Source organism: Rhamphochromis longiceps, linkage group LG19 (genome assembly GCF_057381845.1).
Source record: "Rhamphochromis longiceps isolate RC_006_pf linkage group LG19, R_longiceps_female_GT1.1, whole genome shotgun sequence".
In the NCBI taxonomy this organism is placed as follows: domain Eukaryota; kingdom Metazoa; phylum Chordata; class Actinopteri; order Cichliformes; family Cichlidae; genus Rhamphochromis; species Rhamphochromis longiceps.
The window spans coordinates 1,186,416-1,212,901 of NC_140575.1; the positions used below are offsets into that span (position 1 = coordinate 1,186,416).

Sequence of the window (26,486 nt, forward strand, 5' to 3'; positions counted from 1 at the left end):
CCTTCACAGGTGTCGTAGCCCCGAGCACTTGTTTTCTATCTAACAGTGCATCAGGAGGACCTCAGGATTCAGTTCATACATTGGCATGCAGACTGGGGCAGAAGGATCTAGATCAGGCAGATGACCTGCTCTACTTCCTTAGCTAAGGCTAAGTCAGTCTACTCACAGGGTTCGTACCTGTACACACACACATTTATGTATATATCGTGCTACAATTCACATTTGATAAATGTCGCCATTAATTCACTCTGACTTTTGCTGTTTTGCTTCCACCACGATAAAATGCACTTCATGCACAGCTGTCTCTCTCTGCACGTCAAGAACAGCTTCCCGTCTCAAATCTCTGTTTTTTGCATTCGCTTATTACCCATCAGTCTACCGTTGCTTACAGCGCTGCCGGCTGCTGTCTTTGTTACTTAAATGACCTCAGACAAGAAAGCCTCATTTCTGCTGTTCACTACTGAAGAAATTTAAACTTTTTCAAATTATGCAATATTGCAGAATATTTTTAAGTTTCTCTGCTATAAAAATCCAGGCCAGGAAAATCTCCTTCATGTTTTTCTGTTTTATCCTCAGTTACTTTGACACAAAGGCCTCTACTGTCATGCTCACACCTCTGTCAAAGTCCCACATGTATCAGTTCTGATAAATGATCAGAATTATAATATTTCTGACTGTCTCAGGCAAAACTGAATCGAATCAGGACCTTGTGAATCGGAGACGAATGGATTATAGAAATCAGTGATGATGCCCAGCCCTCATGAGCAGCCTAGGCCTGACAGAGGGGATGTAGCTGTGGGTAATAAGAAAAGATGAAAAGAACTATTGATACATTTTTTGTTAAGTTAAGGCCTGAACTGTCTGAAATTCATAGCCAGCTCTGACACGGAGCCATCAACCTCTGAATGCTGAAAAAGCACAGTGTATCCAGGAAACAGATTATATGCTGCGATAACTGCCCAAGTGTCCCCTCTAACACTGCCTTTCAGCGGCAAGCAGGTCGTCAGAGGAGCCGATGTGATGATTAAGTTTAACATTGTCTACAATACTGCCAAAGAGTGCCAACGCACTTTAAGCACAAGCACTTTTTCAGTAACTTATCTTTCCTTAGAAATGTGCTCTAAATAAAGAACTTTGTGTTGACAACATTGTTAGTGAATCATTTACAAGTTAATATTGTCTGTGTGGACGGCAATTTCCCCCACAAAAAAGTGCACATGTAAAACTGCGGTGTTAAGCAATGCAGTTGAAAAATTTGGGTGTGCCTAACTGGTGGGGAATGGGTTAGGGTTAGTGGTGCGCCTTTTTTAAAAACCGTGGCAGAAGGTTAGTCTGGAGCCCTGACTCAGTAATTTGTTTGGTGGCACAATGGTCGTTGTGTAGGCTTGTTTCTCACGTCAGTATCTCATTAGTTCCTATCAGAGCAATGACACCCACATATTTTGTCTTGTCTCTTCATATTTTAAATTATTAGAATCACCCTTCCTGCTGTAGAGCAACTAATCCGTCTGAATGGGGCTTAATTATTACTGAAGCCATTTGTTCAGTTTAATCCTGGGACCGTCCACAGCAACGTGCTGCTCTTCACTCTAACTGCTGACAGGATTCATTACCCTCATCACGACTGTTCTGTCCAGACTGATCCGCGGCATCACGCGTGATGAAAATGCTTCATTTTCTGATTCCTTCATTGCAGACGTCATTCTAGGTGATGAAAAAATAACAACGTTTACAAAGTACCAAAGTGGCTCCAACTGAGACTTTACTGCTCAAGATGGTTAAAGAAGTGTAAACGAGTTACTGCGTTTTAGATGTTGCTTACTTTTTCCAATCTGGACACTGATGAATGCTGCACTGGGAAAATGGGTGAGACCAACAGAGGATGTTTGCACTGACGCCACTTACATGGCGGCTGTGGACCCAGGACCTTCTTGCTGTGAGGCAACAGTGCTACCCACCAGTGTAACACTAAAACTGTCTATTGTCACTACAAACAGGATCGATGATGCTTTGCCTTTGATCCTACAGAACTCGTGTCACATTTTCATGTTTGTTGTACATGAATTGTTTGAATCTGTGTGATCAGTGTCTGTAGGAGTTTTTATAGCTCCTTTAGTGCATTAGCAAAGAAATCTTGATGATGATGGATCGTCAGGACGATGTCTGATGTATAAAGCGGTCCAGTTACACCAGTTCACACTCACCAGCACGTTCAGATTATCTTGGATAAATCACTTTGTTGTATGAATATGCAACGATTCACCAGAATCTTGTTTTGTTAATCCATTATTCATGTGAGTCTGTGTCATTCACAGGGAAATGTTGGCATATTGAATAACGTAGTTAAAGTCATGAACTACATCAAAGCAAGCACCCCTACACTCATATCTGCTCGAGCAGCTTTGATGGATGCAGAGATGGATGTTGGGCACAAATGGTAAAGGATGCTAAAGGATGGCTGCCTGTCCATCGTTGGCCAGAGTTGGAGTTACAAGAGCTACTGCTGAGGTTTCTTTCAGGAAAAACAAGTCCTAACCAGCAGCACATTTCAGTGACAGGGTCGCAAATCGTCCCTTCAAGTTGACAAAGTAGCTGCATTCAAAGCCAAACTTGAATTGTGGGGTTGCCAAGTGCACAGAGGGATATTTGACATGTTTCAAGCATTAGCAGGGCCTTGGGAAGAGATGGAGGCAAAATTCTCCCAGCTTGTGCGAGACCACACATCTCTGCTTTCAAAAGAGTTCAAGCGGTACTTCCCAACCACAAAAAGCCCCCGAACTTCAAAAGAATGGATGCACGGCCCATTCGTGAACAAACCAGGTGAACAGAGCGTGTCTGTGCAAGAAGACGATCCACAGCTGCAAATGATGGTGGCCTCAAAAGTACCTTTTAGATCAGCGGTCCCCAGCCTTCTTTGCACCACGGACAGTTTAATGTCAGACAATATTTTCAAGGACCGGCCTTTAAGGTGTGGCCGATAAATACAACCATATAATATGATACGACCGAGACACAAACGGTGGTATTTTGTAAATATAATAATAAACCCGAATTCACTGTGTAATTGTGTAACTTTATTAGCAGCCTCCTCCTAAAATGCCCCAGTAACACTGAGTAACATCCTCCTCTCTGCCCCTTTATGCTCTCTGGTCGCTATGGTAACGTGTAAATCTTTACAATTCTTTCATAACACACGGGAAAGACCCAGGGAAACCGAGTTAACGATAAAAACCCTGAAAACCATAAATTTCACATTCGAGCCTCAACTCTTGCGGCCTGGTACCAAACGACTCACGGCCCAGTACCGGTCTGTGGCCCGGGGTTGGGGACTAACATGCTAGCAGTGCACAAGCGTTGTTTTTTTTGTTTTTGTTTTTTTCCCCTTTTCATACTGCGCCCCCCCTGCAATGGCTCTGCGCCCCCCCTAGGGGGCGGGCCCCACACTTTGGGAAGGTCTGCCTTAACACAAGCAAATGTTTAATAATCAGAGTTTATTGTATTCACCAGTTCCCTAAAGAAAGTTTCCCATTGAATGTCCCCATTTAGGTTAAAGCGGAGTGTATTTGTGTAGAAACGCCGCCAACAATAATGAGTCAGGTGTAACAATGACTATAGTTTTTAAACACAGGCATGCTTTTGTACTTAGGATAAATCCACCCTTGAGATCAGTGACAAAACCTTTAATGATCAGTGTACTCTGGTACTACATCAATATGTCTAAGATTAAGAAATATGGCACATATATCAATCAAAATCAGGACTAAGGTGAGAAATCTATCCTTTACCATTCATGTTAAATCGACTCGTAACATCAGTGGAAATTAAAATTAAGAAATCCATTCTAAAATCGTACAGCTTGCCTTATCACGCACAGATCTTTAATACTGTACTTATTGGTGCCCGGAGGTAAAGGATACTTTGATTGGTCCTAATGTAGGTAAAGCAGTGTGTTTATTAATGATTAAATGAAATCTGTTACGATAGTTTTGGCTCAGAGGTTGGATCGTTTCTGCAAATGAAATGAACCCTTACTAATTATGTTCAAATTATGTGTGGTAACAATTCATAGTTGAAGTTAGAAATTTCCTTTTAGATTTAAATAGAATATAAAAACCAGGTTAACTTTCTAATGTTTGCCTATTTAACTTTATTTAGTCATGACTAACCAAGCTGCGGCTGCATCATGAGAAACGCCTGAAACGTCACAAAAATTTGATCTGCAAAATTCGGATTCCTCAATGAGAGCGAGTGTCTTCCTTCAGGTATGGAGGCAAGAAAAACACGATGCAATAAGAAAACAGACCAAGATGAAGACGGGGGACCAGGGACTTCCTCCCAGTGAACATATTTGGAAGCAAAGTTCTTGCCTTACTGCTGGTAACAAACACTCAATAGTACAGATGTTTTGTTGCTGTTGTTTTTTTCTTGTTGTAAGTTTCTCTGCATGAATGATGTGCATGTAAACTCCCAAAACAACTCAGTAGCAATAAATGCAGTAGAACATTTAAAATGGCCAAGAACTTGGACATAGTTTTGATTTCTTCAAGACAAATAGAGACTTTAATTTTAAGTTCTTTCAAATCCCTTGGATGTTGTCAAATTAATATGCTTAATTGCAAAATGATTATTGTTAGATTGGGTAGTTAAATCGTAACCTTACATTGTACTTTGAAGGACTTGCCTTTAAGGGAAGTCGCAGCCCCAAAACTGACTGCCTGGTTTAGATACATGTAACCAATCAAAATGAGGATTAAGACAAAGAAACCCATCCCCCAAATCACTACAAATACCTTAACATATGCTGACTGTGTGTGTGTATAAATAGCTGCAGTGTGTGAGGCGAGCAGCTGATTGTCCTTGTTCATTAAGATTAAAGCAAGAACGCCTCAGAACAAAACGCTGCGTGTGTGTTTTACTGCGTCAGTAAAAGGTCTGTTGCATAACTAGAGGTGGATGCAGTCGTGCACACACACACGCACACATAGCTCCGTCTCTGTCAGAACACAGTCGTATGTGTGATGTTAGTGCTGTACTGTAGCAGCTTAAAGAGAACAACATGCTCGAGATGAAACGAGTCCTTTGCGCACACATACATGTGCTGTCAGCGCTGCGTCGGCTCTACCGTGAAACCACTGCCGACTGATTAGCTGCTCATAAATGTCACCTGTCATGTGGTGAGATCAATGAGGGAGCAAATACACAGTAACGTCAGGTTTATGTGTGGAGGCAGGAAAAATGGTGACACGTGTGAATGACTCTGACATTCACAGCTCGTTATACTACGCTGCTGTTCTGACAGCCTGCAGCTTCATCTGTGGACATTGGCTGCTTTTTCACTGTTTCTCCTTTGTTTAATGAAGCCACTTAATATTGACCCATGACTCATTCATAAAACAACTAAGAGTTGAACCAGTGTTGTGACTACATATAACAGACAACTTAGCAAAGAACCAGCTGGAAACAAAAACACATTTGTTCCCATTTCTTTATTAAGATCTATGAAAAGTGCCAAATCTAACACAGGTGGTGGGAATAAAGCTGTTTGCACGTACGAGGTAATTCCCACACGGTTATTAGCCTGGGTATCACCACGTGCAGCGTGTCCTTAAAGGGAACCCGGCTGTTAACACATGTTTGAGCTGAAATATGCTCTGTGCTTTCAATAACATATATGTGGTATTAAAATACACCAGATGTTTTCCTTTTAAGCACATTTTATATAAAACGATTCACCAGTAGGCCGCCATTGTTATTTACTTCTCAATGCACTCTGGGTAGTGACGTCAAACGGTTGCACTGCATCCAGTTCACAGTTAGCGGCGCACTGGAAATGGCTCCTGTTCAACCTTTCCAGTTTGAACCAGAACAATCCGAGAGAGAGGATGAAAATAGCCGACCAGCACTTAGTTTAGATGAAGATGAAAACAATTAAAACCATTTGACCCTAGAACAGAAGAAGCTTCTCAGAGGTGAAACGTCTTCACAAACGCTCTTCTTTCCGAGCTCTCAGGATGCCTCTGACATCTTCTGGGGAGCTTGCAGGAGTGCTCACAGACATATCAAGGTTCAAGGTTCAAGGTTCTTTATTATTTGTCACATGCATAGTTACACAAGTATAACACACAGTGAAATGTAGCCTGACACGCTCCTCGACATGTGCAAAATTGGGGGGGGGGGGGGGGGGGGTGTAGAGGAAGAACATTATATATATATATACATACATATAGTATATACACTGGGTGAATGTGCAGTAGTAGCAGCAAGCAGGTGAATTCTGTACATTAATATGAATAGATATCTGACTATTTTACAGGATAGACAATATAAACATATTTAAAATTAAAGGAATTGAAATGTACATTGTGCCTTGGTTTAGTGTCTGGAAGAGTCCTGTCTCAGTCAATTATAGATGATGTGAGAGGGCGGGTGTGTGTGTTTAGGGCACGGATGGCTTGGGGATAGAAGCTCCTCTTGAGTCTCTCTGTCCTTGCCCGGAAGATGCGGAACCTTCTACCAGATTGCAGAAGTTGGAACAGTTTGTTGCCAGGATGGGACGGGTCCTTCAGTATCTGCGCTGCTCTAGTCCGGCATCTCCTGGTGTAGGTGTCCTGAAGCGGGGGGAGAGCAATCCTGCAGCAGCGTTCTGCTGTACGGATCACTCTCTGGAGAGCTTTTTGGTCCTTCACACAGCTGTTCCCGAACCACGATGTCATGTTCTGTGTGAGGATGCTCTCCACAGCGCCTGTATAGAAAATCCTGAGGATCTTTGGAGAGACCCTGAACTTCCTCAGTTGTCGTAGGTGGTACAGGCGCTGCCTAGCCTTTTTGGTCTGGACCTGAATGTGGGCAGCCCATGTCAGGTCTGAGGAGATGTGGACACCAAGATACTTGAAGGACTGCACCCTCTCCACTGGAGCTCCATTGATGATAATGGGCTTGTAGTCTCTGTGCTGACTCCTTCTGAAGTCCACCACCAGCTCCTTGGTCTTGCTGACGTTCAGCTGGAGGTGGTTGTCCTGGCACCACGATGCCAGATTCTTCACTTCATCCATGTAGGCCGCCTCATCGTTGTTGGAGATGGCACCCAACACCACTGTGTCGTCAGCAAACTTCACAATGGTGTTGGAGCCATGGGTGGCCACACAGTCTGAAGTGTAGAGGGAGTAGAGCAGTGGCGAGAGGACACATCCCTGAGGTGCTCCTGTGTTGATGGTGATGCTGTTGGAGAAGCACCTGCCCACCCTCACCACCTGAGTTCTGCCAGTGAGGAAGTCCAACACCCATATTCAATCTGTCCTTGGCCCACGCTGTGGTACTGGCCTGCTTCAAATCCACCTCCATCGTCCCGATACCCAAAAACTCCAACCCATCTTGCCTCAATGATTACCGCCCAGTAGCACTCACCCCCATCATCACTAAGTGCTTAGAGCAGCTGGTCCTAGCACACTTCAAATCCTGTCTCCCCCCCACCCTGGACCCCCACCAATTCGCATACCGCCAGAACAGGAGCACAGAGGATGCAGTCTCCATCGCACTGCACTCTGTCCTCTCACACCTGGACAACAACAACACCTACGCCAGAATGCTGTTTATAGACTTCAGTTCAGCATTCAATACAATCCACCCCTCACAACTCATCAGGAAACTGACAGACCTGGGCATCAGTTCCCTCATCTGCAATGGTTACTGGACTTCCTGACCAACCGCCCCCAACATGTCCGGCTGGATAACCGCTGCTCATCTACCATCACAATGAACACCGGTGTACCACAAGGCTGTGTGATGAGCCCTTTCCTCTACTCCCTCTTCACCCACGACTGCAGACCTGCTGATGGTTCCAACACCATCATTAAGTTTGCAGATGACACCACGGTGATTGGCCTCCTCAGTGACAACGATGAGGCCGCCTACAGGGAGGAGGTGGATCGTCTGGCTGAGTGGTGCGACAGAAACAACCTGCTGCTTAACACCGAGAAGACCAAGGAGCTCATCGTGGACTACAGGAGGAATGCTGACCCACATCCACCCATCCACATTAAGGGGATGGCTGTGGAGCGTGTGAACAGCTTCAAGTTCCTGGGAGTCCACATCTCCGAGGATCTCACCTGGACGACCAACTGCTCCAAGCTGGTCAAGAAGGCTCACCAGCGCCTCTTCTTCTTGAGGACTCTGAGGAAGAACCACCTGTCCTCAGACATCCTGGTGAACTTCTATCGCTGCACCATCGAGAGCATCCTGACCAACTGTATAACAGTCTGGTACGGGAACTGCTCTGCCTCGGACCGGAAGGCGTTGCAGAGGGTCGTGAAAACTGCCCAGCGCATCGCCGGAGCACCACTTCCTGCCATGAAAGACATCTACAGGAAGCGGTGTCTGAAAAGGGCTGGGAAAATCATCAAAGACCCCAGTCACCCATCACATGGACTCTTCACCCTCCTGCCCTCTGGGAGGCGCCACAGGAGCCTCCGGACTAAGACCACCAGGTACCGGAACAGCTTCTTCCCCACAGCTGTCAGACTCCTGAACTCTGCCTCCTGACATCTGACCCACGTTAAACTCATGGACTGAACATACACACACCCACAATGGACAACTGTACCCTCAAACACAATAATAACATGGACTGAACTGTAGAAATTATCCACACCCTCACTTATCTTAACTGCACTACTGTATAGCTCTGTGTAAATAATCTGGATGGATGCAAACTGCATTTCGTTGCCCTGTACCTGTGCATGTGCAATGACAATAAAGTTGAATTCTATTCTATTCTATTCTATCTTCTTAAAACCAACTCAAACCAAAGTGCTATTTGCTGGATTCACATCAGCAAAGAAACAGTTACAAAGCACTGGTTTACGCCTGACACCTGTATGAAGTCATTCTGGATACAAAGCCTTCTCAGATTGGATAAAGCTCGACCTGACGCTGCACAAGCTTGGGAAATCTTCTCATCCACCATCATCTGCTGGATGAGGCAATAACTGATTGTAACTCTGTGTACTGAGTATCACTTGTAGCAGAGTGGCTGCACTTGTTCTCCCCAGAGGGACACTCGTGAGAGGTTGAGTGGATAACTCCTGAGTCACCAGTGGAAACTTGTAAAGAGGAAGAGACATCCTTTGAATCCTGCTCACAGCCTGTTAGCAGAAAAGACTGCATGTGAAGTGGAGGTGCAAACGATACAGTAGCCAGTGAACAATCAGCACATTTAATGCAGCTAAAGATGGAAAGGACCGTGTATTACTGTTGTGGCCATTTTTGTTGAATGTTTATAAAATGCAATTTGTATTCATTTTTGTTTTTTCTTTGAAGGTGTAAGAATATTCTGACCTGGTTTTGTTATGTAAATTTGTAATTAATTTTATTGGAGAAGCTTTTGGAAAGTGATTGGTTTATTAGCTTATGGACCCTCCCATTAATCAAGAGATTAAGAGCACCCTGGATGGGTGTGGTAAAGAGGTTTTTTGTTTTCTGTTTGCCAAATGTCAGATGGGAAGATGGGAGGGTTAGAAAAAGATTTTTTGACCACTTTTGAAGTTGTTAAAGCAAATTAAGTTAACTTTTGTTTAATTTTAAGTTTTAAGAAGTTATTTGGCTGATTTTTGTTTATAGTTTTCCACGAAATAAACCACATATGATTTTTAAACAATGGAGTCAGAAGTGCGTTCTAAAACAAACCTCCCGTTGCCACCCACGGCCTTTTCTTGGACCTTTTTGGTGTTTGGAACGTAAAAGGCCGCGACATTTAAGTCAAAAAATCATTTTGACTCGCTTGGATGTCAACTTGGAAGATGGAAAAGCTTGCAAGATTGGACTTGGAAGACTGGATCTTCGCAGAATGGACTGAAAAAATAACGCAAAGTTCGTGAGTAAATGCGAAACTTTGTTTGGATCAACCGAGATGCTGAGCTGCAACATGAAACATTTGTATTAAACAATTATCTTTTGGACCTTGTGAAACGAATTTGCTGGTTAAAATGGAGGAACAAGAAAGAGAGCTTTTTAATTTAATTAAAAAACGCAGAGCGAAGCTTGGCGTTCTGACAAGAAAACGAAATGACATTAATGCTCTCTTTGATGCTGGAGAATCAAAAGCCTCCATAGATGAACACATGAGAACATTTAATGATTATTTGGGAGAGTTTATGGACTTACAGACTTCAGTTCAAAAGTTGCTGAACGATGATGAAAAAGAAACGGATCACAGCGATTGGTATGAACCTAAGCTGATCAGTTTTAAAGACTTTCTGCATGAAATCGACACTTGGATAAATGCAGACCCTGATCCACAAAAGGATGAAGTTGCAGCCTCTAATGTTGAATCAAAGGTAGCATCTCATGACAGTGACATTGCGCCGCATGATAGTGTCTCACAAGTAGCGCAAGAAGCAAGCGACATGATTTCTGAACGAGTTGCTAAACCTGTCAGCAAGGGCTCTAGTAAAGCGCCCAGTAATGTTACTGCAGCCTTAAGTTTAAGGAGTAAAAGCTCGCGTGCGGCTTCAATGGCGCTGATGGAAGCTGAAGTGGAAAGAGCCGCTTTAAAAGCGGAGGTGGACGCACTGCAAGAAAAACATGCGCTCGAACTGGAAGAAGTTCAATTAAAAGCAAGAAAAGAAGCATTGGCTCTAAGAACTAAGTTGGTTAAGGCTGATGCAAAAAGGCAAATTCTCACCTCTGCTCAGGATCGGCAGAGCCTTGCATCCAGGGCTGAGGTTGAATCAGAAGGCGGGATTACAGCGCCTTCTGGAACATCTACTGAGTTCATACCTGCTGCTACAGCTCGAAAGGCTCCAAGAACAAAGAAAGCCCCTTTAGTTCATTCTCCTTTGCCAATGCCCCTAGAGACACATGCACCTGCTAAGGTCAAACCAGAAGGGGAAAGCCCAAGGCCAATCTCTTCTCAGGTTGATGTTCACAGCAGTGCCCTAATAGAGATTATGACAAAGCAAAATGAAATTACTCAGATGCTTGTAAACCAACAGAGGTTGTCACTGCTTCCAGCTATAGACATTCCTGTTTTTGGTGGTGATCCTTTGCGTTTTAGATCCTTTCTTAAGGCTTTTGAACAAGGAATAGAGACTAAAACTGATAATATGCAGGATAGGCTTTATTATTTAGAACAGTTTACTACAGGACAGCCCAGAATTTTAGTGAGAAGTTGTATGCACATGAGTCCACAGACAGCTTATGTTGAGGCAAAAAGGCAGCTTGAGTGGAACTTTGGTAACAGAGCAAAGATAACGTCTGCATTTATAGACAAGGCTCTTAACTGGTCAGTTTTAAAGTCTGATGATGCTTCAGCATTACGAGCTTACACATTCTTTCTAAGAAGCTGCTTCAACACAATGGATGAAGCTGGGTTTCTTGATGAGCTGGAAAATTCAACCAATATGAGGATTCTTGTTTCAAAGTTGCCTTTTAGACTTCGTGATAAATGGCGACTAATAATCGTTGATATAACAGAAAAGTGCGATCGCAGAGCAGGATTTAAAGATCTTCTTGATTTTCTTGAAAAGCAAACAAAAGCTGCATTAGATCCTGTTTTTGGAGAAAGTCAAAACACAACAGAAAAGATGGCTTCAAAACCATCAAAGACACCGCTTAAAACTAAAAGCAGTAGCTTTGCTACTTCTGTAGCTGTAGTTTCAGAACAGATCAATGACAAACACAAACCGGAACGGACTCAGATAAGCCATGAAGATAAAGGGTTAGATCAAACTCGGTGCTTGTTTTGTGACCAAACTCATTTTTTGGACGTATGTGACTCATTCAAACTAAAAGCCAACAAAGAAAAGGTGACATTCCTTAAGAGTAAAGGTTTATGCTTTGGTTGCTTACAGAGAGGCCACATGAGTAAAGCTTGTCCACATCGTTTGACGTGCCACACCTGTAACAAAAATCACCCTACTGTTCTCCACATAGACTCAAAAGAACGGCAGTGGCAAGCAGCTAAAGCTGAATGTAAAGAATCATCAGTCTCAAATGCTCTTGTTTCTTTGAACTTTGGTAGCCATACTGGGGCCGGGTCTAATGAATGTGCCTTGTCAGTTGTTCCAGTAAAAGTGAAGTTGGAAAATGGGACGAAGGTTGTGGAGACGTACGCCTTTCTTGATCCCGGCAGCTCTGCAACTTTTTGCACTGAGGCGTTGATGATGCAGTTAAATGCATCTGGAAAAAAAGTGGAAATCATGTTAAAGACTATGGGTCAGGAAAGGCCAGTAAGTAGCTATAAACTTTTTGGTATGGAAGTAGCTGCTTTGAAACAGAATGAGTATTTGAGGTTGCCTGATGTGTACACTCAAAAGTTTATTCCTGTCACTAAAGAAAATATCCATGAAGAAGAAAACTTAAGAAAATGGCCTTACTTGAAGGATGTTGAGTTGACACCGATAAATGCTGGCATTGGGCTGCTTATTGGTGTAAATTCTCCCAAAGCGCTGGAACCTTGGAGAATCATTAACAGTGAGGGTAATGGACCCTATGCTGTGCTAACTCGTCTCGGTTGGGTTGTCAATGGGCCACTCAATCAGGGTAGTGAAAAGGATGAGCATGATGCTAGTTTTGTCCAGGTAAACCGCATTTCTATAAGTAGTTTAGAGGAAATGCTGGTTAAGCAGTATAATCAAGATTTTGTGGAGAGCCAGTGTAATGAGCGTGCAGAAATGTCTGTAGAAGATAAACAGTTCATGAACATAATGTCAGAGTCAGCTGTACTTAAGGATGGCCATTATTACTTGAAATTACCCTTTCGTAAACCTGAAGTAAGAATGCCAAACAACAAGCAGGTGGCTCAGCAGAGGGCGCAATATCTGCTAAAACGGTTTCAGAAGGATCAGTTATTCTTTAAAGAATACAAAGAATTCATGCACAATGTTAGTATGGAGGGACATTCAGAAATCATACCACAAGAACAGTTGAAGAATGAGGAAGGAAAGGTGTGGTATATACCTCATCATGGGGTCTACCACCCCCGCAAGAAAACACTGCGTGTTGTGTATGATTGTGCTTCAACATTTTCTGGAACATCACTGAACAAAGAGCTATTACAAGGCCCAGATCTGACTAGCACTTTATTAGGTGTGCTGATACGCTTTCGGCAGGGTCCAATAGTGCTTATGACAGACATTAAAGGGATGTTTCATCAGGTCAGAGTAGCTGAGGAACACGTAAACTTTTTACGTTTTCTCTGGTGGCCCGATGTGACATCACAAAACAGCTGGTGGAACATAGAATGCTAGTCCACATTTTTGGTGCAGTATCCTCCCCCAGCTGTGCCACCTATGCACTACTAAAGACTGCTGATGACAACCAACATCTGTACCCAGAGGAGGTTATACATACAATCAGGCATAGTTTTTATGTAGATGACTGTCTTAAATCTGCTCAGTCTGTTGAGCAGGCCATCTCACTTTATCAGCAGCTTACTGAAGTGTGTGCCAAGGGGGGATTTAAGCTCAATAAGTGGGTATGTAGTGATCGCTCTGTCCTCTGTCAGATCCCGGAGGAAAATAGAGCCACAGGTGTAAAGATGCTGGACCTTAGTCAGGATCAGCTACCCACAGAAAGAGCTCTCGGTGTGCAATGGGATATTGAACGTGATGTTTTCACATTCAGTATTGTGAACAAGAACAAACCACTTACAAGACGTGGTATTCTGTCCAATGTCAGCTCCATTTACGACCCTTTGGGTTTCTTAGCTCCAGTCATTCTGCCTGCAAAACAAATTCTGCAACATCTATGTAAACTGAGGTTTGGCTGGGATGAGACAATACCAGCAGAAATGGCACAAACTTGGCAAAAATGGGTTGAGGATTTAGTTCTTCTTAACAAGTTTAGTATTAGTAGATGTGTCACACCCAAAGGATTTGGGGAGATAGAAAGTGCACAGCTGCATCACTTTTGTGATGCCAGTGAAAGTGGGTATGGTGCTGTATCATATCTTAGGCTATCTAATAGCAAGCAGGAAGTGTGTGTTTCCTTTATTATTGGTAAAGCAAGGGTGGCGCCGTTAAAACAAGTCACCATCCCACGTCTTGAGCTGGCTGCTGCAGTTTTAGCTGTGCGCTTGGACAAAATGCTATCAGTTGAACTCAATCTTAATCTGAGTGAGTCAGTCTTTTGGTCTGACAGCACAACTGTGCTACAGTACATTGCAAACACAACCACACGGTTCAAAACGTATGTAGCTAATAGAGTTTCCACCATTCATGCTTTGACAAAAGTTGAGCAGTGGAGGTACATCAGTTCAAAGCTGAATCCAGCTGATGCAGCCTCTCGAGGAATGACAGTTGGCTGTTTCCTGAAATCTTCCACCTGGATCAATGGTCCAGAATTTCTCAGTAAACCTGTTGTTCACTGGCCTGTAGGCATGAATTGTGTATCTGTCCATTTGGAAGCTGACCCAGAAGTAAAAGTGTTGTGTGCAGCTGTGCTGAAAGAAGATGTGTGTCCCACTACTAAGCTGCTGTTGTACTTCTCCAGCTGGACAAAATTAAAAAGGTGTGTGGCATGGATCCTGAAAGTAAAAGAAAGACTTAAACTGCAAACAAGGAAAAGACAGAAGTTGCTGGGCACGCACTGTGGAAGTCAAATATGTGTTAAGCAAGATGATAAATGGAACACTCTGCTCAAAACTGAGGATTTGTCCAAGGCTGAGGAAGCTATAGTGAGCTTTGTGCAAAGAAAACATTTTGCTGATGAAATGACTGCCCTAAACTCTGGCACTGTAAGGAAGTCAAGTCATCTGTATAAGCTTGATCCTGTAGTTGCTAATGGTGTCTTGAGAGTGGGTGGAAGACTGAGTAAAGCGGATTTACCTGAGGAAACAAAACATCCTGCAATTTTGCCAAAAGAAAGTCATGTTTCAAAGCTTATTCTTCAGCATATTCACAAAAAGATTGGTCACAGAGGAAGAAATCACATGCTTTCAACCCTTCGCCGTCAATACTGGATCCCTCATGCTAATTCAGCAGCTAGAAAAATAATCAGAGATTGCATAGTGTGTCAAAGACAACGGCAAAAGCCAGGAACGACAGAAATGGAACAAGATTCGTAGGAACTTTTGCATTGGTGATGTTGTGCTTGTTGTTGATGGAGCTGCACCAAGAAATTCTTGGCCCATTGGCCGCATCACTGAAACCATGGCCGATGCACACGGAGTAGTTCGCCGTGTTAGAGTTAAGACACGAACAAATGAGCTGGAGAGGCCAATCAACAAAATATGTCTCCTGGTGGAGGCCATCTAGAGGAAACAATGAATGTTTACCTCCAACTGAGCCAAGTTCTGGAACCTCTGGCTCTACATTTACACTGACACTCACTTTGCTCTACACTCCATTAAGCAACATACACCTTTTTTGAATACACACAAAGCAAACACATGAACAACAGAGACTTGAAATCATAGAACATTGACCTTTCCTTTTGTTTGGTTTTTAAGAAGACTTATACGGATGGACTACTGAAGAAAATTATTGGTATTGCATTTTGTGATGGCCACTTAGACAGATATAATTCATGTTACACAGGAATTAGGGGCCGGAATGTTGTGGCCATTTTTGTTGAATGTTTATAAAATGCAATTTGTATTCATTTTTGTTTTTTCTTTGAAGGTGTAAGAATATTCTGACCTGGTTTTGTTATGTAAATTTGTAATTAATTTTATTGGAGAAGCTTTTGGAAAGTGATTGGTTTATTAGCTTATGGACCCTCCCATTAATCAAGAGATTAAGAGCACCCTGGATGGGTGTGGTAAAGAGGTTTTTCGTTTTCTGTTTGCCAAATGTCAGATGGGAAGATGGGAGGGTTAGAAAATGATTTTTTGACCACTTTTGAAGTTGTTAAAGCAAATTAAGTTAACTTTCGTTTAATTTTAAGTTTTAAGAAGTTATTTGGCTGATTTTTGTTTATAGTTTTCCACGAAATAAACCACATATGATTTTTAAACAATGGAGTCAGAAGTGCGTTCTAAAACAAACCTCCCGTTGCCACCCACGGCCTTTTCTTGGACCTTTTTGGTGTTTGGAACGTAAAAGGCCGCGACAATTACAGTTCAGCACGTTTACAGGTGAAGTTTAGTCTTTTAGCCTCAGCATGATGCTGTTGCCGCTACAGCTGCTGCCAGGTGACACTTGCTGAGGGGGGTTTGGTCAAATTTCACCCAGGGTGACACAGCTAACGTTAGCAAGCGCTACCCCTGCTAGCTACTTATTCTGTGCGGCTGAGACATAATATTAGCGATGCACAGTCAACTACCAGGAATTCACAGTTATTAACAAGGAAGCTATCACACCTGATGATGTGATCCACTCACAGGGAACTGGTACTGCATCATTGTACTGTCTCAGCAGCTGTACGTAGCACACAGCCATACAAACTCAGTCAAACACAGTGAAAAGGATCACAGGTCAAAAGGAGCCGCTCACTGTGGGATCATGGCTCATGGGATGAGTAGTTCTTTCTAATTAAAACTAATTATGCACACAATCCACTGATGCAGCAGTGCTTTTTTCATTTATGTCCAGATCAAATGTTTATGGTCATGATGCACCTCCTCTTGCTGCTTGGCCTGGCTCACTCTTCCACACTGAGTCTATGAGGATTTCCTGAAACGGAGAAAATAACTTCAGGAACTGAAGCCCTTAAAAAAGCGGACGTCCACTGTGATGCGGTATAGAGAGGGAGATGTCAGCTGCAGCACTGACGAGCAGTGAGTGTGTCTGCCGATGAGTGTGGCGCACAATCACCATCACGGTGCCAATGACAACACCTGACACGTTTCACTGCTTTTCTCTTGAACTGAATATTTGGGTGTTTTTCGTGACGGTAGTCATGTTCACGGAGGGAGGAACAGCGCACACATACACCCACTGAGATGACTCATGAAGCTGAATAAACGCCACTGGACAGAGGGAGGAAATGCACAAGAGAAAACATACTGTTCTCAAAGGAGCACGTCAGTGTTCCACAAACACAAAGTTGTGTCTTTTGACAAGACCTTGTTTCTCCGGCATCTTTCTATATTTAACTAAATCAAACCAGCAAACACAGAACAAAACAAGTGCCACAGCAAAACACAGAAGAAGCCACTCCTCTCAAACCAGCAAATTTCAAATCAAAGGTCCTCTTTGTTTAAACCATGTAAGGAAAAGGTCCCTGCACAAACTGGGCTACTGCTCTGCTGGGTCAGGGAGTGCAGAGTTTGAACCCTCCTCTGGCATCAGCACCTGAACGTGTTCATGGGTTTCTAATGTACAGGTGGCTACAGGTACAGTCCCATGGCTCAGTGATGGTTCATGTTTGACTTTTCTTCAAAGGTAAAATGGGACGATCTCCGGCAGGATGCGTCATCCAAACTTTGAAACGTGCTGATGAAGTTGAGAACAATTCGTCACGACACTGCAGGACAGGACGACACACAGCGAGGAGGAGCTGAAACACTCAGAGTCTCTCTGCACAGATAAATGCTGCTCTGCTGATGTGTCGGGCCGACTCTGCAGCAGCCCGTGCAATCTAAACATGGCAGCGCTGTTCTTTTACTGTCAGAGGCACACAGACTTCAGACATCAGAGCTGAAACCAGTTCCCAGTGAGACCAGTGTGCTCACATGAGACTGTGATAGAAATAAATCCCAGTCAACCCAGTCCACGCCACTTTGGACCAGTCACTTAGGCTCATTCTGTCACAGTGTGAGGGGAGGGCCATGTCAGCTGTTCACCAGCCAGCTCTTTATGCATGAACAGAAATCTGACTGTTGCAGGTCATTGCTTTAAATTCGGGTGTGACAAAGAGAGCTGCGGATGTTTCCACAGACAGACAAAGACTCGTTTTTCAAGATGTTTCGAGGATCAAACGTTCAGGCTCTACCTACCTCTGACCAGGATGGTGGTGGTTTTTTTGGCGGGATTCCCAACGTTGTTGGACCCCACACAGCTGTAGACACCACCGTCGTCAATAGCAACAGCAGGAACGGTCAGCGTGCCCCCTTTGACCACGCTCCGTCTGGGGAGCTGCTGCCCATCGGGTCTCATCCATTTTAAACTGGGATGAGGGTCTCCGCCCGATGCCACACAGACCAAAGTGATCGTCTCGCCGGCGTTCACCACCAGGGGGTCGTCCAGGAGGAGCTTGACAGATGGAGGAGCTGCAGGAGGAGATGGAAGGGTTGGAAATGAGGAGGAAGTCAAAGTCAGCAAGAAACCTTCCACAAAGTCAAAACGTTTCAATCGAGTTACAAATGTGAAGAATCCCAAAAACTACATGATTTTCAATCAGGTCACAATTTCCTAACATGTCAACAAAGGAAGCAACTATTTTACTTCAGAATTCAAACAATTATTTTACTCCTGGTCCAGCTGCTGAAACACAGCAGAAAAGCTTTTATTGTAAAAGAAAGGCAGCATCTGTCAGGGCTCTGTGTGCGGGCAGGAAACAAAACACACTTTACTAAGACACAGACTAGACAGAGACAGACTAGACGCTGACCAAAGTCTACTAAATAATAATCATAATCACAACAGTATCAGATCATAATATAAAAAAAACACCAAGATAACAGAAACACCAAGTACCAGAGAAACATAAAGGAAAATCCATGATGCAAAAGTACCAAAACATAATGAACTCAAAATACTGGGTCCAACGGACCCAGAACCGTGACAGCAACTCCCTCCACCAGCTGCACAGCACAAGCTGCAGAAAAGCAGCTAAATGCAGAAATAATAACGAGGGAGGTAAAAATAGCTGAGTCGACCTCTGTTAAGCTGACATCATGTAAATCCCATCGAGCCATGGGGCGGTGGGATCTACTGTACCGGTCAAGAGCGGCAGCCTGAGCGAGCAGAGGAAAACCTTTCATGAAGAACGTGCATGTGACTGCACGCACACAGATTACAAGTACACAACTAGGTTTAAAAAGAGAAGAAGAGATCTGCGACGGCGCCTCACACAGCTGCATTTCTACCATCACGGCGTGCACGCACAGGCGCAGTCGCACACACTCACAACGAAACATGCAGAAAAGCAACGCCAGGCTGTAAAAATGTGAGTACTCTCATACGTCAAGCAGCAGATCGAGCCGCTACATCCAAGTGGCGCCCTCCAGGACAGAGACTACAGCTGACGGCGTGAGGCTGGCCCCAACGGCTCATTTCCTGGAGACACGTTTGAAGCTCAGTGCACAGCTAAACCAAAAGCTCCATTTTTATTAGTCTAAAAGGTTAATGGTACTGTCTGTGTTTAACTGCTGCAGAGTTCAGTGCACTTTTATTTACACAGCACCAGGTCACAACAACAAGAGCTTCACGTTGTAAGGTTCAACAGACACGACAAAGAAAACAGAGAACACCCAACAATCACATGACCCACTATGAGCAGCACTTTGGTGACAGTGGGAAGGAAAAACTCCCTTTGAACAGGAAGAAACCTCCAGCAGAACCAGGCTCAGGGAGGGGCGGGGCCATCTGCCACGACTCAGGGGACCAAGCATTAAAACTAACTTTATATAATGAAGTCTTTAACCCTTTAAAGCCGGTCAGAGCGGGCACGCTCCGTTTTGCGTAACTATTCTAAAATCTCGGTAGCACTGCAACCACGTGAGCTAGCGCAATCATTTGTTTTGCATATGAAACCGGTGGAGTTGTTCTTACATCTGATGCCATCAGCTTGTCCTCGGTCACAGTTTCCTTCCACATAAAAACTGCATAAAAAGCGCTTGCAGCAACAAAAACATAATATTCCAGCAACACACTTTGCCGATCCGATCAGCTGTTTGTAACACTTCCTACGTCCATCAGCGCGAACTATCGCATGTCCGCCATGACCTGCCCGAAACCGGAAGTGACGTCATTTTGCGGAAATGTAGTTTTTTACCATCAGGGCCTCATGAGCCTATACTGGTGTTTTTAAAAGTTATGTTTGACTTCATGACTTCCTGTGTCGTTTCTGGGATGCTGAGGACTCATATTGCACTGCTGGAAATAGTTTATTTTGATGCACATGCTGCTTTTTTTTTTGCAAATTTGCAGTATAATATTTATTTTCGTTTTTCCAGCGGTGTATAAAAATTGGTGTATTTCAAAAATAAAACTATGAAGACACTTAAAATAAATTTCCTGTGGAAACTATTTTGTGCAACTTTTTTGTATTTACAGTTTTGAGGGATAAGCCTCTTAAATTTCTCTAACTAGAAATATATGTTAAAAAAGCAAAAACGATTTTACATTTTTTTGTAGTTTATTGCACTTTTTTGCAATTTATGTAATTACTATGCACTTAATGCAGACATATTGTTAAAATCTGGGCTCTAATGGTTGTATTGCTGTATAGCAACTTGAAATGCTCCCAAAAATGGCTCCACAGCCTGTAAAAATATACATGCTGTGGAGGACTTGGTTCTATGGTAGGTCTTAAAGGGTTAAAAACAACATGAATGTGCTACTGATAAAAGCACGGCTGATCTCTGTACTGTGGGTGAAGCTCTGTGGGTTTCTGTGTACCTGTCCTGTTGCTCAGAGTGAAGTGGGCACTCTTGTCTTCGATGCCACAGACGTTCCTGACGGAGGAGAAGCAGGTGTAGTCGGCGTAATCCTGCGGCCGCAGATTCTTCAGCTTCAGAATCTTTGTCTCTCCCTGAAACACAGACGCACATCACTGGACCTGTTTCAGCTCTTACAGGTGTGTGCCACGCGTCTAACACCTGCGGTCAGCGATCAGCTCCGAACACCGTGGGGTTTCCTCTCTGATTCTCTTTTCACTACCATCTTATGTTTGCTCTGATTCGTCTAATACTCAAACTAAACCTTTCAATAACAAATGAACAGTGAAATACACGCATGTCCTCCACAAACAGCACTGAGGTGATTAACGGGACATCTTACAGTTAAAGCTCATCCAGGGAACAACAGCTGCTGTTGTGTTTCTCTCACAGATGTGCACGCAGCAGTACAAATAATTGGAGATGTCTCTGTGCTCGTGACGTGTAACTATAATTACAGTAAACTGACAGACAGCAAATTCATCCTTCTTCCTCCTGCTTCTCGCGCTCCTCCTCCTCCCGTCTCCACCTCACTGCCAAATCTCTCTTATCTCCACTGGCAGCCTCCACGCTGCCTTCCGCCTCACGGACAGATGAGATGAGATTAGATGACATTTAAATGGGATGTTTGTGCAAAGATGGCAGCCAACTCTTTGGCTGTGGAGGAAGAGGAGGAGGAGATAAGCTTCTCATTACAGCCCATGAGAAGCGAGGGGGGAGGGGTTAACCGGTCGGTGAGCTCTGGGCTGAAGGCATTACAGTCGACAGCGTTCAAATCTGCCGTGAATGTTATCTCCGCTGCGGTATTACACGGCCCACTAACTAGCTGCCTGATTGGCTGGCTTCCCTTTGCTCCAAATTAAATCCAAACCTCGGCCAAAGGGAAAAAAGGCAAATCTGGACTCTCCATCTGCAGAGGTTTTAATCCTCAGGAGGACGAGGATGAGGCTTAAACTATGACTTTCCCAACTGTTAAACACAGAACATTTGGATTCAGAACTGGAATCACAAACTGGTTTATCTGCCAAGATTTTTGTTTTCATAGCAAGTTTTAAGGGTTTTTTCCATCAAGCCAATAAACACATATTTGTTCACCAGGCTGTAGAAATCAGCGGTGCTTTGCACGTCACTGCGAGGCTAAAAACATCCAACTTTCAGCTATTTTTGGCCACAGCCGAGGACTGAGTGAGAAAAAGGAAACCAGGCTGGAACTAAAAAGACTTTCACTGATGAAGCTCTGTGGAAGGGGAGCAAACACAAAATGAGGAAGAATAATTTGCTGGAGTCTGTGTCACAGTTAAATGACTGAATCTCTCTGTGGAGACGCATTTATAGCTCAGTTCACTTCCTTCTAAACACATTAGTTGCTGCAGATTATTAAGACAAAAAGAAAGTTTAGTAAAGTCTGCGTCTGTCCAACACGCGAGGGCTGATGTGTAATTTGGACACAACAGGAATCATGGCAGCGTTAAACTAAACGCTTTGTTAGTGTTTCTCCCATCCTGCTGATCATAAGCAGACGTCTGTAAGCTCATCAAAAGGTAAACTTGTGAAAAGGATTACGTTAAACGACTGTTAGAGACTCAAAGACAAACTGATCATTTGTATTGAACACACTGATTAATCACTCAGTGAATCTGCATTCAGGTGTTCAGGGAGATGAGCTGAGATCAGAGGTGTGTGCTGTCACTGAGGGTGGTGCGAACCACGTCGCAGGAACACAGCGAGGCATGAGATCAGAATAATTCCTATTCAAATGCAGTCATTTCAGGACGTTTGACACTCTGCAACAACAACACCTGCAAACATCTGCTGCTGCTGATTTAGCTGTAAATATCCTGAATAAGCATGAAGTTAACACGACGACAACATCAAGGACGCAAGTTTCCCTGTCTCAGAGCTCTGTACAACACCGTGTCCTAAAACATCTGGGACAATACTGTGACTTTTTCTGCTAGGTGTGCTAGCCCTGTGTGCAGAAACAGCTGTGGAGCACCATTGTTGGAGGCTACTTTCTGACTTCGGGCAGGACGGACGATGCCGAGCTGTAAAACCTGACCTGTACCTGTTCAAACCGAGCTTTGCTTTTGTGCTCTAACGTCTCTTTTTAATGAACTCTTGTGCTTCTCCCACAGACCTGATGCTGCTAACAGCGACAGCTTCATGTCATGAACTAAAACGCTTCATTGAAGATGAGATGAAAATGTGTCTCTCACCTGTGTGAAGAACGGCTCGTAGATCTCCACCCCAGAGTCTGAGCCCTGCGACAGCACCTCCCTGCCTCTCCTCCAGGTGTAGTGGACAGGAGGGTTGGAGTTTGCTACGCAGCGCAGGAAGACTGTCCGCTCAAAGTAGAACTGCTCCTTTGCTTCACCCACACTCTGATGTATCGTTATCACTGGGTCATCCAGGTCTGAGAGAGGTGGAGGAATCAGAGGGAGAGGGGGACGAATCATAGGGAGAGGTGGAGGAGAGGGGGAGGAATCAGAGGGAGAGGGGGAGGAGAGGGGGAGGAATCATAGTGAGAGTAGGAGGGGTGGAGGAATCATAGGGAGAGGAGAAGGAGGGGTGGAGGAATCATAGGGAGAGGGGGAGGAATCATAGTGAGAGGAGAAGGAGGGGTGGAGGAATCATAGGGAGAGGGGGAGGAATCATAGTGAGAGGAGGAGGAATCAGAGGGAGAGGGGGAGGAATCATAGTGAGAGGAGGAGGAATCAGAGGGAGAGGGGGAGGAATCATAGAGAGAAGGAGGAGGGGTGGAGGAATCATAGGGAGGGGAGAAGGAGGGGTGGAGGAATCATAGGGAGAGGGGGAGGAATCAGAGGGAGAGGAGGAGGAGGGGTGGAGGAATCAGAGGGAGAGGAGAAGGAGGGGTGGAGGAATCATAGGGAGAGGGGGAGGAATCATAGGGAGAGGGGGAGGAGGGGTGGAGGAATCAGAGGGAGAGGTGGAGGAGGGGTGGAGGAATCATAGGGAGAGGGGGAGGAATCAGAGGGAGAGGAGGAGGAGGGGTGGAGGAATCAGAGGGAGAGGAGAAGGAGGGGTGGAGGAATCATAGGGAGAGGGGGAGGAATCATAGGGAGAGGGGGAGGAGGGGTGGAGGAATCAGAGGGAGAGGTGGAGGAGGGGTCGAGGAATCAGAGGGAGAGGAGGAGGAGGGGTGGAGGAATCATAGGGAGAGGGGGAGGAATCAGAGGGAGAGGAGGAGGAGGGGTGGAGGAATCAGAGGGAGAGGGGGAGGAATCATAGAGAGAAGGAGGAGGGGTGGAGGAATCATAGGGAGGGGAGAAGGAGGGGTGGAGGAATCATAGGGAGAGGGGGAGGAATCATAGGGAGAGGGGGAGGAATCAGAGGGAGAGGAGGAGGAGGGGTGGAGGAATCATAGGGAGAGGTGGAGGAGAGGGGGAGGAATCATAGGGAGAGGTGGAGGAATCATAGGGAGAGGGGGAGGAATCATAGTGAGAGGAGGAGGAATCAGAGGGAGAGGAGGAGGAGGGGTCGAGGAATCAGAGGGAGAGGAGAAGGAGGGGTGGAGGAATCAGAGGGAGAGGGGGAGGAATCATAGGGAGAGGGGGAGGAATCATAGTGAGAGGAGGAGGAATCAGAGGGAGAGGTGGAGGAGGGGTCGAGGAATCAGAGGGAGAGGAGAAGGAGGGGTGGAGGAATCAGAGGGAGAGGGGGAGGAATCATAGGGAGAGGGGGAGGAATCATAGTGAGAGGAGGAGGAATCAGAGGGAGAGGAGGAGGAGGGGTGGAGGAATCAGAGGGAGAGGGGGAGGAATCATAGAGAGAAGGAGGAGGGGTGGAGGAATCATAGGGAGGGGAGAAGGAGGGGTGGAGGAATCATAGTGAGAGGAGGAGGAATCATAGGGAGAGGGGGAGGAATCATAGTGAGAGGAGGAGGAATCAGAGGGAGAGGAGGAGGAGGGGTGGAGGAATCAGAGGGAGAGGGGGAGGAATCATAGAGAGAAGGAGGAGGGGTGGAGGAATCATAGGGAGAGGAGGAGGGGTGGAGGAATCATAGGGAGAGGTGGAGGGGTGGAGGAATCATAGGGAGAGGTGGAGGAATCATAGGGAGAGGGGGAGGAATCAGAGGGAGAGGGGGAGGAATCAGAGGGAGAGGAGGAGGAGGGGTGGAGGAATTATAGGGAGAGGGGGAGGAATCATAGGGAGAGGGGGAGGAATCAGAGGGAGAGGAGGAGGAGGAGGGGTGGAGGAATTATAGGGAGAGGGGGAGGAATCATAGGGAGAGGGGGAGGAATCAGAGGGAGAGGAGGAGGAGGGGTGGAGGAATCATAGGGAGAGGTGGAGGAGAGGGGGAGGAATCATAGGGAGAGGAGAAGGAGGGGGGAGGAGTCATAGGGAGAGGAGAAGGAGGGGTGGAGGAATCATGGGGAGAGGTGGAGGAGAGGGGGAGGAATCATAGGGAGAGGTGGAGGAGGGGGGAGGAGTCATAGGGAGAGGAGGAGGAGGGGGAGGAGTCATAGGGACAGGAGGAGGAGGGGTGGAGGAATCAGAGGGAGAGGAGAAGGAGGGGTGGAGGAATCATAGGGAGAGGGGGAGGAATCATAGGGAGAGGGGGAGGAGGGGTGGAGGAATCAGAGGGAGAGGAGGAGGAGGGGTGGAGGAATCGAGGGAGAGGAGGAGGAGGGGTGGAGGAATCATAGGGAGAGGGGGAAGAATCATAGGGAGAGGGGGAGGAATCAGAGGGAGAGGAGGAGGAGGGGTGGAGGAATCATAGGGAGAGGTGGAGGAGAGGGGGAGGAATCATAGGGAGAGGAAGAGGGGTGGAGGAATCATAGGGAGAGGGGAAGGAGGGGTGGAGGAATCATAGGGAGAGGGGGAGGAATCATGGGGAGAGGGGGAGGAGGGGGAGGAGTCATAGGGAGAGGAGAAGGAGGGGGAGGAGTCATATGTTATTATGATTATTAGAATGTTAAAGAAGAAGATTACAATGGAAACATCCAGCAGCCGGGTGGGTGGAGTTATCTGATGAAGCAGCTGCTCTGCACACTGAGCGGCTCACTGACAGCATCTGCAGCTCAGTCATGGTGGACACGTCTAATCTCCTCGTGTTCTCCGCACCAGGAGAAGCTTCCAGCCTCAGCAGGCGTCAGCTCGCTGTCCCTTTAAGCATCTCAAACAGAGTGCAGTGGGCACCTGAGTACAGCATGAGCCATCAGAGCCAGAAGGCCACTTCACTTCAGCCCTTTACTGCACACTGGATGTGTTTACTTAGTGGATATATGCAGCCCTGCACAGGCAGTTTGTTTCCTCCTGTGGAGTCTGAATTTACACCTCCTTCTATTTTCCAAACAGCGGGTCAGTTTTCCTGTGGTTTGGGTAATTACTGCAGAGCCCAGGGCTTTTAAAGTGTGTGGAAACACAGCGAGCTCCCCGATCAGCTGACTGCAGCTGGCCAATTGTGATCCACGGTCATAATGAGTGTGGTTATGAAGTTGCCACGGGCAGAAGGGCTAATGGTTACTAATCCACTTCACACAGAGCAACGTCCAACTCTAAAAAGCAGCCAGTGCAGTTACTCACAGGCCCAAACAATCTGCTGCCACAACATGCTACTCCCACAGCTCAGCCTGCGCAGTGAGGCTGTGCTGGCTGCAGGGTAAGGTGCAGTGAAGGAAACCATTCATCTCTTGCTGCAGTTACCTTTGTGTAAAAGCTTCTGTGCCTCACAGGCAGCACTCAGCTGCGATGCGTCGAGGTACCTCCCTGCAATCCCAGGAAGCTACATGCTCCAGGACATTATGGCTTTTATACAACAAGTATGTTTGTTTCCTTCTTTTTGTTTTGGAGGAAACATTACATGCAACAGCAATGACACCACGATGAAGAGGAAACCTGTTCTGTGAGACACCGTCAGCCTGCTCGCTGTCGCTGAGGGGAGAAACGCCTCCGCTTCGTACGGCACGATTAGCAACAGAAAGCA

The 26,486-nt window shown here is 45.5% G+C and overlaps 1 protein-coding gene across 1 annotated transcript in view; it reads right to left on the reverse strand.

Annotated features, from left to right (window-relative positions):
- The window catches only part of LOC146645986 (MAM domain-containing glycosylphosphatidylinositol anchor protein 2-like), a 143,666-nt gene that overhangs the window by 64,057 nt on the left and 53,123 nt on the right, over positions 1 to 26,486 (reverse strand). The window contains exons 4-6 of the mRNA XM_085390784.1: positions 22,756 to 22,952; positions 20,502 to 20,634; positions 17,876 to 18,148 (exon numbers count right to left, since the gene is read on the reverse strand). Of these exons, the coding sequence (XP_085246910.1) occupies positions 17,876 to 18,148; positions 20,502 to 20,634; positions 22,756 to 22,952 (603 nt within the window). The remainder of the gene's footprint in view (positions 1 to 17,875; positions 18,149 to 20,501; positions 20,635 to 22,755; positions 22,953 to 26,486) is intronic.